This window comes from Mirounga angustirostris, unplaced genomic scaffold (genome assembly GCF_029215605.1).
Source record: "Mirounga angustirostris isolate CCGP_5_RB_7025 unplaced genomic scaffold, mMirAng1.0.hap1 SCAF_4, whole genome shotgun sequence".
NCBI classification, from domain to species: Eukaryota; Metazoa; Chordata; class Mammalia; order Carnivora; family Phocidae; genus Mirounga; species Mirounga angustirostris.
In genome coordinates this window covers 156,489,058-156,504,901 of record NW_026991712.1, presented here as the reverse complement: position 1 = coordinate 156,504,901, position 15,844 = coordinate 156,489,058, and the positions used below count along the sequence as shown (strand labels likewise).

Genomic DNA, 15,844 nt, shown 5'->3' with positions numbered 1-15,844 from the left:
TCCTGCGAGGCCGCAGTAACCGGGTCAGGGGTTACGAGTGGAGCATCTTCTCTGGCCCGGGCTGGCGCGGGAGCGCTGTGTGATGGCCTCGGAGCGCCCGGAGCCGGAGGTGAGGGGCGGGCGGGCGCAACGCTGGGCCCTGGGCCCCGAGCCCCGAGGGGGAGGGTCCGGCGGCCCGGCGAGGCGGCGGCCTTCTCCCGGTCTGGGGGCGGCCGTGCCGAGTTGCCTGGGCAGGAATCGGCCCAGCCCCGAAGGCCCGACAATTGAACCTCCTCCCCGGGGCCCGCAGTTTCCTCAGGGGGCGGCTAGAGCAGAAACTTGTCGCTTTGTTTTTTTTTATTGAAATTTCAGACACGTCGCCGACTCTAGGGCTCTCAGATTCTTCGGTCTTAATAATGATCCTGTGGTTTGATTTTCTGCTGCAGTTTCCTTAGGCAACACGGCAGTAGACCTACTTTGCTGGTTTATGCATTTCTACAAACATTGGAATGACATAAACAGCATGAATTAATTTAGTTGTAACGCTCATGCACTTGGGAGCAGCTTTGGTTTCGTGAAAAAAACATTTGACTCGGAGTGAAACCTCGTCCCAATATTGGCGCTGCTATTTAGCTATCTGTGCAACTTTGGGCAAGTCTTGACTATCCGAATCCTGTTTCCTTCTTCATAAAATACCTGTCTTATGGTGTGTTGTGAGGACCTTATGTATTAAGCCAGAAAATGTGTATGAGGCATCCATTTGGTGCCAGTGCAAGGAACTTAAACCTACAGGTTATTCATACTTGTGCGAGGAAGGGAAGTTGGCAATATCCGTTCTCATTTACACATAAGGAAACTGAAAAGTGAAGGAGGTTAAGTACCTTACCCAAGTGCTACTCAGCTGGGAAGTAGCAGAGTTTTGAAGTTAGAAGATCTGAGCATAGAATCTATCAGATTTGGAAAGAACATCACTAGAAGAGGTGCCCAGTGTTCTAAGAGAGTATGTGGGAAGGGTGAGGGATGTGTATAATGACATAAATAGTAGTCATTACTTATTGAATGCTTACTGCATGCCGGGGACCATTCTCAGCACTTTACCAATATCAGTTAGTGCTCTCATCCCAGGACACTTTTATCATCTCCATCTTTCATTTGGGGAGATGGAGGCACAGAGCTCACCAGAGTAACATGGTTACACAGCTAGTAAGTAGTAGTAGAGCCAGGACTCCCAAACAGGTGGCCTGGCTCCAGATCTTAAGTTTTTAACCATCATGATTATAGTATAATAACGCAGCCACAGGATGGTAAATCTCCAATTTGTTGGGATTTGATGTGATGAGACCCAAGATTAAGTAGGAAACCTTGTACTGTTTAAAAGAATCAGATGGGGCGCCTGGGTGGCTCAGTCAGTTGAGCTCTTGGTTTCAGCCCAGGTCATGATTTTGGGGTGGTGAGATCGAGTCCCACATTGGGAGGAAGTCTGCTTGAGATTCCCTCTCCCTCTTCCCCTTCCCCCCTCAAATAAGTAAATAAATCTTTAGGAAAAAACAAAAACTAAAAGAATCAGACATGTTGCACAGGGATGGTGGAATAGCCCATGCATCAGAAATACCAAGATTGAGAAAGAAGGAAAGAATTTGAAGTACATCTCTCTAAGGATTAAGATGAGAGGAAATGGGAGGATGTTGTAGGGAAGTACAACATACCTTTTAGGCAGGTAATCTAAAACAGCATTGCCCAGGGGCACTGGGTGGCTCAGTTGGTTAAGCATATGGCTGTTGATTTCTGCTCAGGTCATGATGTCAGGGTCATGAGATCAGCCCCAGGTCATGCTCCACATTCAGCGGGGAGTCTGCTTGAGATCCTTTCTCTCCCTCTCTCTGCCCCTCCCCCCTCTAATAAATAAATAAATCTTTAAAAAAACCAGCACTGTCCAATGGAAATCTAACACAAGCCATATATGTAAATTTTCTAGTAGCCACATTTAAAATGGTAAAAAGAAGTCAATTTTAGTAATGTATTTTATTTAATTCTACATTTCCAAAATATTACCATTTTGACATGTGATAAATATTAAAAATTATGAGATATTTATCATTCTTTTTTTTACCAAATTTTTAAAATCCAGCATGTATTTTACACTTAACAGCACATCTCATTTTGGACTATTGGACTAGCAACATTTCAGGTTCTCAGTAGCCCCATTTGGTAGTGGCTACAGTATTGATCAGTGCAGATCTGTAGTAACTTGGAGTCAAGACACATATTTGTGGGAGTCTCATTCAGCCAAAAGTTAAGCATGTGTTAAGTTCTTGGTCTGCATTTCTGAAAATTTTATCTTAGAAAGTAAGGGGAGTGAAGAGTGACTGACTTTTAGAGGTTGTTACAATCCCAAGAGGAAAAAATTGGGCATAGTCAGATTTAAGAAATCGTTTATTCATCAAATACTTAAAATGGTTTATGAGTGCTACTGTGGACTCAGAACTGTGCCAAGTATCAGGGTGGATGCCGAGCAGTGTAAGACAGACGTGTCCCCTATTTTAATGGAGTAAACAAACACTGAATTATAATGAGGGCTGCAAAGGAAAACTACAGAGTGAATGAGTGTTTAAAAGGGGTTCTCAACCGACTCTGTTAAGAAGTATGGGGGGGCTGGGATGCCTTCTCAGAGAAATGACATTTCAGCCTGAAGACTGAGTAGAAGTTGGCCATGAGCAGAGGCAATAGTGAACATCCTGGGGTGACAAGGAGCTTAGAGCCTTCAGAGAACAGAAGAAGCAGCTGCTAATGTGGGTGCAGCATGACAATGAGAGTAGCTAACACTTCCGGAGTGCTTACTGAGTATCACCTAGTCCTTGTAAAATCTCCATGAAATAGGCATTATTACTTTCCCGATGTCACAGATGAGGAAACTAAGGCACAGAGAGTTTAAGTAACTTCACCAAGGCCTTATACCAATAAGCAGCAGCAGAACCAGTGTTTAAAAGATCCTAGGTGCTCCAATTCGGTGGGAGATTGGGGAGAGATGAAAAGAAGAGTGAGGTTGAGCCCATGCTAGAGGTTCAGGACTTTGGCATACACACAGTAGGAAGGAAGGGGGAAAAGTGTCTAAATTATCTCACGGGATTCTGTTAACAGAAAATAGCATGAAGGTTGGAAAAGGCTTCAAAGATTGATTATACCTTAACCACAAAGGGACATGTGCAAAGAACAAAGAAAAGCCAACAAATTGAGATGGCTGATGTTTCCTTCATCCTGGTATACATGGTATGCAGCACAGTGCCTAATATTGTATTATTCATCTTGTTATACATGGTATATAGGCCTCAATAAATGTTCCAAAGAATGCTAGGCTTCTTCTCCCATTGTCTGGATTCTCATGTTTAATTGCAACAACATCCGTACAAAGTAGATATTCTCACCTACATGTTATCAATGAAGAGACTGAGGCCTGGAAAAATGAAGTAACTTGCCCAAGCTCACATTGATAGCAAGTAGTAGAACCAGATTTGAATCCAGATCTCTGACTTCAGAACCCTGCTTTCTCTTTGCCAGACTTCCTCCAAGCGTAATGCACTTCAGACTTGGGATTAAATATCAGGGAATTGAAGCTCCATGTGAGTGTGGATGCTGGGAGAACACAACTGTTTCAGAGATTGTCAGACATTAAAGTGGAAGAATCCCTTGGGGAGCTTGTTAAATTTAGGTTCCCGAGTCCTATCAACTCGAATTCAGTTGGTCTGGGTGGTGCCCAGGAATCTGCATTTTAATAAGCACCTCAGGCCATTCTGATGCACCTGGTCCTTGGATCACACTTTGAAAACTACTGTTCTAGCTGCTTAAATTAATTCTTAAGTTTTCTGGTTCTGATCAGTTACATCTTGCATGTGAGGACCTCTTCGAGATGATGGTTTGAACACATAGCTGTTGACTTCGAAGGATCGTGGATGAGGGAGAATGTTGTGAGAAAGCTCACATTGAGCAAACGCCCCTAGTTTCAAAGCTCACGTTGAGCGAACACCCCGGTTTCAAGAGATGGATTCTGTAAGAACTGGTTGATGAACTAGGTGGGCTTCAGCTTGGCCTTGGGCAGTTAGTCCATCATTCAAAATAACTTTAAAGACAAGGTAGAGAAATGGAAGTAATACAGTAGTGGAATTAAGCAGCCTACTAACTACTTACTAATCTAAAGAACGTTTCTAAGACCACAGCCCCCGAACGTGTCCTCCATCTGGTTTATCCCCCCTTTCCATCCTCATCTAGCAAACCCTCCTCAGTCTTCAGGGTCACTTTCTCCTAAGATCTAGCCTGGGTCAGGTTACTTTGTGTATGCTACCATAGAACCACATTCTCCTTTGGTGCACTTACTCAGTTTGTAATAATACAGTAATTAGAGTGATTATTTGATTAATTTTTTTCTCCATTATAGGGTAAATTTTGTGAGAGCAGAGATGCCAATTTTTGCTTTCCATGGTATCCTTAGGACCTAGCCTGGTGCTAGCATGTAGCTGGCTCTCCATAAATTTTGTTGATCAATGAATGAATGCACCCTCACCCTGTCTTTGTCCTCTTTGGACCGGGATGAGGACTTGATGGCATCGTGATCAAATTAGCAGGGAAATTAAGCTGGAAAGAGATTTGCTAGAAGGCAAAACAGCACTCTGAGCCTCACAACAGAATAATAGACTGAATTTATCCAATGTACAGGACTAATTGAATAATTGTATGTGTCCCAAAAGTCTGCATGAGGACAGAATAGAGGATATGTCTTAATAGCAATGCAAGTAAGAAAGTCATGAAGGTTGCCTGCGCCAACGGTATGGGAAAGCTTCCAAACAGAACTTAGAAGACTCTGAATCTGTGATCACACCTGGGTATTGTGTTCCATTCTGGCCCCCACATTTTAAGTTGAAAAAGAGACAGCTAGTGTTCATAGGCATATGATATATGAAATAAAATAGGAAACTGGAAACCATGCCATTTGAGATATACCTAAAGAACTTGGGAGATATTTACTGTGGAGAAGCAGAGACTCAGGACTGCCCTCAGAAGTTTGATAGATTCTCCTTAGGCAGAGGGTCAGACTTTCCCTGTGGGACCTTAGGAGGTAAAACCAACAGTGGTTTAGATGTTTTCAAGAAAACAGATCTCAAGGATGGGTCAAGATTATATCAAGAAGACATTTTGGCTTAGTGTGAGGAAATACCCAACTATGCCAGGTAACTGGAGAAGAGCAAAAAAGCTGGTGAATGGCTATGCGGGACTCCTTCCTGACTTAGAGAAGCACCTTTTCGATTAATTACTTGTTATTGTTACACTAATACGTGGATTTATCCTTTTACATGCCATTGGGGAGGTGATCATATTTTATAGAGGAGGAAACTAAAGCTCAAGCCCAGAGGCTTAGCTATCAAAGCATACTTTCAAAACAAATTAGAACCCACACCAGCACCCCCTCCCCAGATTCCAAGAACAGTTTAAAAAAAGAGAGAGAGAATGTTAGAAAACCACATATTAGTGAAAACCTGGTAAAAACAACTTTCGTGGAAGCAAAGGAAAAATCCAAACAATAAAATAGGCTAGTTTTTCCATGAAGTAGATGAAGAAGGACAGGAACTCTTGAACAACAAAGAGCAGATGTTGATAACCCTGAAAAACTAGGAATCACTGGTAAGAAATTCAGAACATAGCTTGAAACAGAGAAGAGAATAAATAAAGGTTATGAGAGCAATTTCCCTCATTTATACATTCATTCAAATATTTGAACACCTAGTGTGTCTTGGCACTGTGCTAGTTGCTAGGGATACAGCAAAGAACAGTATATAGTCACAACTTCTACCTCCCTGGAGCTTCCAGACTTGTAGGGGAAACAGACACTATGAAATACACAAATTCTTCATTACAAACTGGTGGGTGCTATGAAGAAGAGTTATAGACTGCCTTGTGAATGCCTGATGGAGGTACCTAACGGTGTAGGGAATCATAGAAAGATTCATCCATTAAACCCAGAATCGCCAAGATTTTAGTCCTAGAAGATGGAATGAGCAATTGTTCCCAGTTGTTCTTATGGTGCTGACCCATGGACATGCGTTCTCCCCTGTTTAACCCGGCTCAGTTGGGCCCCAAACTCCGTTTGGTGTTTCCTTGCATAGCTGAAACAGATTGGTGTTTGGAAAGAAGTCTTCACTGACTACCAAGAAGAACAAGAGGAAAATAGTACCGAGATTAGTGTTAATATTATCTCACCTTGAGAAGAGTTGTACTGATCATTAGTTTTGATTTTTTTTTTAAGTAGGCTCCACACTGAGCCTACTTAATCACTTGATCTCCCTGAGATCAAGACCTGAGTTGAGATGAAGAGTTGGACACTTAACCAACTGAGCCACCCAGGCGCCCCCTGATTATTAGTTTTAAACATCAACTTTGCTTTGCTTAGAACATATGGTGAATTCATTTATTCAGCAAAATCATGTGGAACATCTGATGTGCCAGGCACTGCTGTAGGCTCTGAGGATAGAGTGATAAACAGGACTGCTGAATTCGGGGATCCTTCCTATTCTGATAACACTCCGAGCCCCAGCCTATCCTTTTCTAGATAAGACCCTTGGCAGGGATCCAGCATCAGCAGTTAGACAAGAGTGGGCACTCATCTCACACCCACACCCAGCTCAGCCAGTCCTGAGAGAGAGCTTGACTGGTATATGAGAGCATCCCAGTCTGAGACCAAGGGCCAGGCAGAGGGCAAGTAACTGCTTCAGTTTCCTTCTTTACCAGTAGATCCCTTTTCTGTTTCTAGCATCTTGGCAATGAGGGTGTACAATCTGATGGGACCTTTTTGGGGAATGGTCGTTAGAAGTGATGGTAAATACCTATATCTGATTTTTCTACTTAACTTGGAAATCATTCGCAGCTTATTGATTTCCAGTGCTATCTTAGCCATCCTTGACACCTTTTTGTTACTTTCCAATTAATCACCAATTTTTGTCTTATTCCAAAGATTCCTTAAAATGGCAGCTAAGCTCACTTGTCTTGAAAGTTAGTTCAGCTAACTGTGTGTGTGTGTAAAACCAGGCTTTCTCAATGAAAGGTAGTGCTGGCTTTACATTCTGGCACAACTGCTGTCTCATGGGGGACCAGTCTCATAGTTCCCAGAATGGCTGCTTTGAATAGCTCTGGTCTAGGCCACGGTCATCTCCCCTGGTCGTTAGGGGATCTTTCTGAATCACATGGTAGCTAGAGGGAATTTTTTTAAATGCAGATATAATGTTACTGCTCTGCTGAAAAAATTCAGTAGCTTGCCCTAACTCTGGTGATAAAATCCAAAATCCTGGCCAGCACCTACCTGAGCCCAGTGTAGGGAAACAGTATAATAGAGTTGTGTGATTTTAGGTTGGTGTAGAGACCTAACACAAAATAATATTGAATCACATCATATTGATGTTTAAATTGTTTTTTTATCTTTCTGATTATGCCAGAGCATCCTTTCTGCCTGTAGAGACACATCATTTTTTTTTTTTTTTTTTTTAAGATTTTAGGGACGCCTGGGTGGCTCAGTCAGTTAAGCGTCTGCCTTCAGCTCAGGTCATGATCCCAGGGTGCTGGGATCAAGTCCCACATGGGGCTCCTTGCTCATTGGGGAGACTGCTTTTCCCTCTGCCTGCCCTGCCCCCCGCCCCCCCCCCGGCTTGTGTGCACACTCACACTTTTTCTCTTTCTCTGACAAATAAATAAAAGCTTTTTAAAAAAAGACTTTGAGAACGAGAAAGAGAGACTGGGGGGGCAGAGGGAGAGGGAGAAACAGACTGCCCCCCTGAGCAGGGAGCCTGACGTGTGGGGCTCGATCCCAGGACCCCGAGACCTGAAGGCAGGTGCTCAACCAACCGAGCCATCCAGGCACCCCAGATCTTTTCTGCTCTTTCCCCAGTTTTATCCATTTGTCACTCTCAGTCATTGGGCATTGTGGCTCATGAGGCCTGGGTTTGACTTCTGATCTTCTACCTACTAATTGTGTTAAATCATTTCACTTTTTGGACCTCAAGTTTTTTTCTGTTAAATGTTTTATGTGCAGACTGAATGAGCATACTTGTGTGAAGAGCCTTATATTGTGCCTGGTAATAACCTGTAATAGTTAATTTGTATCATATTCTTGCTGAGTGCCAGGCACAGTGCTGAGCACTTCATGTACCTGATTTCACTTAACCCACTTAACAACACTAGATAGGTATTAGGATTAGATCCATTTTACAGATGAGGGCACTGAAGCTTTGGGGAGGTTAAGTACCCTTTCCCTGACCTCACAGGCTACTAAGAGGCCGAATTGGGACTCATGCCAGGCTGTCTGAGTCTGAAGTTCTTGCACTTAGCCTCTCCAGGGGACTGTTAGATATATTCTAGGTGCTCAAGGAATGGGAATGCCTTCCCTCTTCTTGCCTTCTGTTCTCACCCGTGCCACATCCCGGGGACTGTTTATGCATCTTTTGCTGTGTACCTTCTGTCCTGTAGAAGAAAGGCTTTTCATCTCTGCTCTCCACCCTCCTCTCTGCCCCTAGCGCCCTTCCATAGTGTTTTTTCCAGGGCTTTTTCTATTTCTTCTCCCCATTCCCCCACTTAGGGGAAAAAAAGTTCCCTTCCTTTCCATACCACATTTCTTTTTTTTTTTTTTTAAGATTTTATTTATTTATTTGACAGAGAGAGAGACAGTGAAAGAGGGAACACAAGCAGGGGGAGTGGGAGAGGGAGAAGCAGGCTTCCTGCTGAGCAAGGAGCCTGATGTGGGGCTCGATCCCAGGACCCTGGGATCATGACCTGAGCCGAAGGCAGACGCTTAACCGACTGAGCCACCCAGGTGCCCTCCATACCACGTTTCTTAACAGGCAGTCACTAGCCTCTATTCATTTCTCTTCTACCACTCTCTTCAGTGCTTGTAGCTTGGCAACTCCCCCTCACCCGTCAGGGACCCAGGACGAGCAATTTGCAATTTGTGTAAACCAGGAGGACGGTAATCTTTTCATCGGAGGCTAGAGTAAGGGAGTAAAGGAATTTCAGATAAACTTTGATCAGGAAGAAACGCGGGAGTTCAGACCAGTGGACCCTTGTTTTCTGCGTGAGACAGTAGGTGAGTTTATCTGCCGGGACTCCAGGGGTTGAAAGATTGGGAAACATTCTAGGGGAAACAGGAGAGGTTGCTCAGCAGGGAGAAGTAAAAGGATGGGTAAAGGCCCGCCAGAGGTGGCACGGCAAGGTGACAAGTTTCTTTGTGTCAAAGTGCAGCTGGCAGTGGTATTTGTGTGGATAAGACAGAATGTCGAATCCATCCTGAATCACGACTTGGCAGGGCTTGTGAATGGAAGGACAAGGACACAGGTAAGGGAGCTGATGCTTGGCAGGACACTGTTGAGTCAACAGCTGTGAGGCAGTGGTGGGAAGGGTCTAGAGTGCTGACCACTAAGAAGTGTGGAGGGTGGGAAAAGTGTAGGTTGTGACCCAAAGAAGTTGAATTTTGAGGCATTCAGCAGGCTTGCTAGTCACCCAGTGAAGAGTCCTTTAGTGGCCACTGTGGTCAAGGCTTCTTAGGAGGAATCATCTAGCAATATTGAGTATCTGCTCTGTTGTAAGCAATTTGCCACATATAGGGACACAAAAATAGAACAAGACACAGTCCCTGCCCTCAACGAGCTCATGGCTTATAGGAGAAACACCTACTAAATGTTAGATAACGTGAAAAGGTCACTTCATAAACCTAGAAGTCCACGTAGGGGGAGCAGGAGCAGAGAATCGAGCCCTTGGGAACCCCACACACTGAGGTGGGAGTTAACTTTTCGCCTCTGCTGCCTTGCCTCTCACTTACGTGTCGTGAACTCCTTGAACACGTTCCATGTGCGGTCACCTGCGGATACCAGGAACTCAGTGAATGGTTAGAAATTTTTAAATGTCTCTTTGTCGCCAGGTAGAAGAAGCTGGGCAGGTGTTCCTGTTGATGAAAAAGGATTATCGAATCTCCCGAAATGTCCGCCTGGCTTGGTTCCTCAATCACCTGCATCAAACTGTGCAGGCCACACCCCAGGAGATGCTGGTGAGGCTCAGAAACACAGGATACGAGGGGCTGGCCCAAAAGGATCTGCTTTTTTAAGAGGATCCTAGAAACAGGAGGGGAGATTAACTCTGAGGGGTCCAATTCTAGGATGGGCAAGTGACTTTGCCCACAAGATGATTCCACAGGGGAAATGCTGTTTAATTTTCCAGATGGGAAGAATATATGGTTGGGTCGCAGGGGGTGGCGCCAATGGTTTGCCATTTTGAATACAGAAGTTCAGGTCCTGGAAATAAAGGAGTGACTCTTCCCAGACCCTTTGCTTTTCTCTCTGTCCTAATTGTCAGCTCCAGTCTGAGCAGGAGTTGGAAGTCCTCAGTGTCCTGCCCCCTGGGTGGCAGCCAGATGAACCAGTGGTCTCAAGGCCATTCCTCCTTGTACCTTCCACCCGGGTCACCTTCCTGGCTTGGCAGTATCGATTTGTCATTGAGCTCGACCTGAGCCCATCTACTGGCATTGTGGTAAGGGGTTGGGGGGAGACAGTGGGAGGAAAGGAGGGAGTAGAGGGTGAGGGAGAGAGGGAGAGGCCTGAGAGAAGTGGAAAGGGATCCCAACCTACCACTGGAGGGAGGAAACAGGCTTTTAAATGGTGAGTATTGAAAGACAGACCCCCCCCACCCCCCAGTCCGTGGCACTGTATTTGGGGGTGTGATCAACCTTCAGAAAAGAATTCCCATGGAAGCTGCTTGTTTCTGCTCTGGGCTGCTTTTGGTTACACTTGAGAGATCTTTCTCTGCATTGCCCTCAGGATGATTCCACAGGAGAGATCTTGTTTGATGAAGTTTTCCATGCCCTCTCCCGCTGCCTAGGCGGGCTGCTTCGACCCTTCCGCGTGCCCGGATCTTGCATCGACTTCCAGCCTGAGATCTACATAACCATCCAGGCCTACTCCTCAATCATTGGCCTGCAGGCCCACCAGGTAGTGCACCCTTTCCCCAAGTCTGTACCCTCAGACCTCATCTCTGATAGTCTACTGACCAAGTCCTTGTCCCGTCTCTGCAGTCTGTGCCCAGAGTCCCCAGCTCCGCCGGCTTCTTGAACCTCTCTACTAGTCATCTCTGAGTCTCTCCTCTCGAGAAGAATCTGTTCCTCTGCTCTTCAAGAGCCTTCTCATGAGCTTTAGGTCAGGTGGCCTTGATTAGACAAATGCCTCTCTCACTTCTTCTGTAAGTCTGTGGTTCTGGCCACTGGAGGTCTCTGTTTTAGGCCTCTACCACCACCCTCCTAATTTGATTAGAAGGTTTGCTTGTATCCTGACTCCTGGCACTACCTCTGGGAGATGATCTTTTAGAATAATTTTATGATTTTGAAATATAACAAATACCCAGAAACATAATTTCTCCCAAGGACAGAGGAGGGTCATTTCCTATGAGGGCCTTGTGAACTGCTGGGTGTTATACTGACCATACAGATACTGACAGGGCTTATCCACCACCCAAGCACGCTAGCACAAGACACTCCTTTTGGACAATGGCCAAGTCTATTACTGGAATATCTGTTTTGGGCTTAGATAAGCAGTGGCCCAATTTCCCCTCATCTGCTCTTAACCATCCTCAATTCACTGGTAGGGGCTTACCCTGAAACTGTCCCTGATGGCCATGTTGTCACCTTAGCTGTCAAACTGGCACCTGAGGGTCTGAAATCTACAGGGCAATTGGTACATGTCTGAATCCCAGCCGTCTGCTGTGGTTTAAAGTGCTTTTCTAGCACAGCTGTTAGGACTGTTGGTTGTAGGCTGCATCCCCAGGCAGAGGCCGAGCTTTGCAGGCACCAGTAGCCAAGACAGGGAAGGCATAAGTGTTAGGTAATCACTCAATGCTTGGTTCATTTTGCCAGATGCTTACCGAAGCCCGATTTCTGCAAGGCCTGGGCTACGTCCTGGAGTCACAGATGAATCAGACACTGTCCCTGTCCTGATGGGAGGAGTTGAGAGTTTAGTGGTGGGGAGACAGATATTGAAGGAGGTAATTCCAGTTGAATGTGATAAGGGCACTGATAAGTAATGACTCAGGTGCGGTGGGAGCACCGAGAAGGAGCACCCAGCCAAGCCTGGGGCTGCAACAGGAAAGACTTCTGCACAAAGAGGCATTTGAACTGAATCCTGAAGGAAGGATTGAGATTAACTCTTCAAAGAAGGGGAAATGGGCTTTCCAGACAGAGGGGCCCAAAAGCAAAGCCACAGAGGGCCCTCCCAATCACAAGTGTCCTTTGACACAGTAATTTTGTAATTCTGTTTGACACAGTAACCTTGAATGTGGGGATGGGGAGGGGTAGTAAAGAGGAGACGAGAGAGAGAAATAGAGGGACACCTAGCTGGCTCAGTCGGTGGAGCGTGCAACTCTTGATCTCAGGGTTGTGAGCTCGAGCTCCACGCTGGGTGTAGAAATTACTTAAAAATAAAATCTTTTTTAAAAAAGAGAGAGAGGGGCGCCTGGGTGGCTCAGTCCTTAAGCGTCTGCCTTCGGCTCAGGTCGTGATCCCAGGGTCCTGGGATCGAGCCCCTCATCGGGCTCCCTGCTTGGCGGGAAGCCTGCTTCTCCCTCTGCCACTCCCCCTGCTTGTGTTCCCTCTCTCTTCAAATAAATAAATAAAATCTTTAAAAAAAAAAGAGAGAGAGAGAGAGAAGTGGACGCAGAATTATGAGAGGCTTTGAATGTCATGGCTAAGAACTTGTCCTTTGTTCTATAGGAGAGTTTAGCGTGATGATGCAAGCGCTGAACTGGATTCACACACCCCTGTATTTGCTTGCCAGCTGCAAGCTCTTATGCAAGTTACTTAACCTTTCTGTACATCTGTCTTTTTTTCCAAAATAGGGATATTAACAGTACCAATATCATATGGTGACTGTGAGTTCATATATATCAAGCACTTAGAACAGTGCCTGCCGCATGGAAAACATGCAAAAATGTTAGCTATTAAAACTGTTCAGTTATTAAAACTATTAAAAATGGAAGGTTTTTAAATGGACGGTAATGGGATCAGATTTGTACATTGGGAGGATGGATTGGAGGACAAATTCTGTACTGAGAGGAGTGGGCAGAAGATGATTGCAGCCCTGGAGAAGAGGTGGGCCCTGAACCAGCTGTGGAGAAAGAGGAGGCTTACTCAGGTTACCCCCCACCCCAGAGTCAGCCCCAGGCTAGCTTCCTTCCCCCACCCCATCTCTAAAGCTCCCCAAGATGTATCCTGCTGTTCCTTAAAACAAAACAAAAGATCATAAGAATAATGTACATCCATTGAAGGAAATTTGAAAAATGCATAAAATAGAAAAACAAAACTCACCGGTAATACGCCACCCAGAAATAAGTATTATGAACATTTGATGGAATTTCCTTCTTGTCTTTGAGTACTTGTTTATGCTTGCTCACTACCGCCCCTCCATCCAAAGAGAGGAGAAACATCAGGCGATTCGCATGGTTTGACGTCCTGCTTTTTTAATGTGTAATCTGGGCATTTTTCCTTGTCAGGAAGTATTCTTTGAAAATACGATTTTTAATTGCTGCCTGGCTTAATATTTTATCACATTTTATCATTCTGTATTTAGCCAAACCCTATTGTTGGACTCTTGGGTTGATCCACTTTTCATTCCTGTAAACAGTACCGCTGTGAACATCTTTCCCACCTTAGAGCCCCAGTTCCTACTATTCCTCTGATCCTGTTTTTCTTCTCATAGTCAGGCCTGTGGACGTACAGAGCCCCCCTCTCCTCTCTTCTGGCTGTGACCACCCACTTGCCCAGCCCCAAGTAGGGAGTGAAGAGGTAGCTGTTGCCCAGGAGGGCAGGGGCAGGGGAGTAGTGTGCATGTGAGAAGATGGTAGGGGCCTGACAGAGAGGAGAGGTCACAGGGGCTTCCAGGCCTGTGTGAAATTTCTAGGGTGGGGGCACTTATATTTATGTTGAAAGGAGGAGGAACGGAACCCCATGGAGAAAGAACGAAGGTATTAGGCAAAAGGTCCAAGATTAGTTGGAGAGATTAGCTTTAGGGGAAAAAAGCAGAGGAGGGATCTTTTCTTGCCTCAAAAGAACAACAAAAACCTAGATAGATGTAAACATTGGGCAGACATTGTGGGTATTTTCAGTGGGTTGGAGAGTAGTACACCCTTCCGGTTAAAGTAAGCCAGAAGTTCCCATTGGCTGGTTTCCTTTCTCTGTGAAGAGGGGGGTGGAAGTTAACCTGTTGAGGGTAAAGGGAAGGAGGGAGCACTCACTGGGAAGATGATTTTGAACCTAAAAGAGAAAAGATCCAGAGCCGCCTCTGTGTGCCATGCTTAGAAATCAACAAGAATAAAAAAGCATGAGTCAGAATGACAAAGGCTTGGCCAGGCTGAGGTGGGGCAGTCTGGTGACCTGAGATGGAAAATCTTAGGGCACCCCCATGCGGGAGCTTAGGGAAACCCAGTGTGCGGGACTGAAAGCAGAGGAAGATTGTGAACCAGGTTAAGGTCACGAATGGCCCGATATCCCTAATGGAGTAGATGATCTGATAAGAGTGGAACTGGCTGTGGATTTAGCTGACTTGAGATCCTGGGTGAAAAGTCAGGATCGCCTAGAGGTAGCTGTGGAGAATAAATAGGGAGACCAGAGGGGGACTTTCCAGTGTCCCCCTGACCCTCATATCTTGTCTTTCCCTTGTGCTTCTCAGGTGCTGGTGCAGGGCTGCCTTTTGGACCCTTCCCAGCGGGAGGCATTCCTGCAGCAGGTATACGAGCAGCTCTGTCTCTTTGAGGATAAAGTGGCCACCATGCTGCAGCAGCAGTATGACCCCCAGAGTCAGGTATGTGCGAGAGAACGCAGGCGGAGACCACTTAGAAAGAGGAGCTATTAAGGGACAGAAGGGAGAAGGAGCCAGGGATAGAATTGCTGGTGAGCACACACAACATGTTCCCTCCTGGAGGAGGGCTCAGGTACGTTCCCCCAAGACACACACTCTTGCTGGGAGAAAATGTGAAAGCCATTTGCCTGTGTGTTTTCAGTCCTAGATCTCCTCCCCTACTGGATCTGAGAGGGTGATTGTGGGTGGCTTTGTTCTCTAGGACTTCGTACAGTCAGGGATAAAGCTGCTTGGACTCACTTGAATGCACTTGCTCATTCTTTTGGATATCCTAGAAATAGCCAAGGAAATTGAGTCCTACCTGTGTGAAGACTTAATTTGATTGATGTAGAGAATATTTCATCATAGTGATGGGAAACTCTGGGTAAGGGGCCTCATTGACAAAAGGTGGGGAACCCTGCTCAGTATAATCTGGTGCTCCATCCGGTGCCGGACTCCTTGTCCATCTGCGGGTCGGCATCTGAGGACACCCTGGGAGAGCAAGCACAGTCAGGACTCGGCTGCATAGCAGGAGATTGAGGTTCCTCAGAGGATTAGGCCTCTCTGGCCTGGCCAGTGCTGGGCTATAAATTCCGGCTTGGCTGTGGGTGGGACAGTAATGCCGTCTGACCAATTCTGTCTCTTCTGTAATTTGGGCCAGGCAGAGGACCAGTCCCCAGACTCAGGGGAGCCCCCGGGCCGGAAGGTGGGAGTCTCCATGGTGACAGCTGATCTTGGGCTGGTCAGTATGATTCGTCAGGGCATCTTGGCACTGCAGTTGCTCCCCTCAAACTCTAGTGCAGGTCAGTAGAAGGAATGTTGGTGGGGTTGGGGAAATAGGAGGGTATAAGGGGACATTATCAGTATCCATCAAGGTTCCAGGGCACCAGTGGGTCCCCGGGAAGAGGGTCTGTCTCCTTGTTTGAGGAAGGTGAATGTGCATGAGTGTATCTCTCAAGTATTAT

At 45.9% G+C, this 15,844-nt stretch overlaps 1 protein-coding gene across 6 annotated transcripts in view; it reads left to right on the top strand.

Annotated features, from left to right (window-relative positions):
• The first annotated feature begins 5 nt into the window (after positions 1-5).
• Positions 6-15,844, top strand: part of SZT2 (SZT2 subunit of KICSTOR complex) — a 50,387-nt gene continuing 34,548 nt past the window's right edge. For 4 of the 6 annotated variants that reach the window (XR_010410962.1, XM_064589303.1, XM_064589304.1 and 1 more), the window contains exons 1-6: positions 6-109; positions 9,926-10,051; positions 10,324-10,530; positions 10,818-10,988; positions 14,712-14,843; positions 15,541-15,682. Coding sequence is in view for 5 of the 6 variants with exons in the window: in XM_064589303.1 (XP_064445373.1) it covers positions 83-109; positions 9,926-10,051; positions 10,324-10,530; positions 10,818-10,988; positions 14,712-14,843; positions 15,541-15,682 (805 nt within the window). In the remaining variant the exon portion in view is untranslated. The remainder of the gene's footprint in view (positions 110-9,925; positions 10,052-10,323; positions 10,531-10,817; positions 10,989-14,711; positions 14,844-15,540; positions 15,683-15,844) is intronic. The other 2 variants (XM_045897901.3, XM_045897902.3) reach the window with 1 other exon arrangement.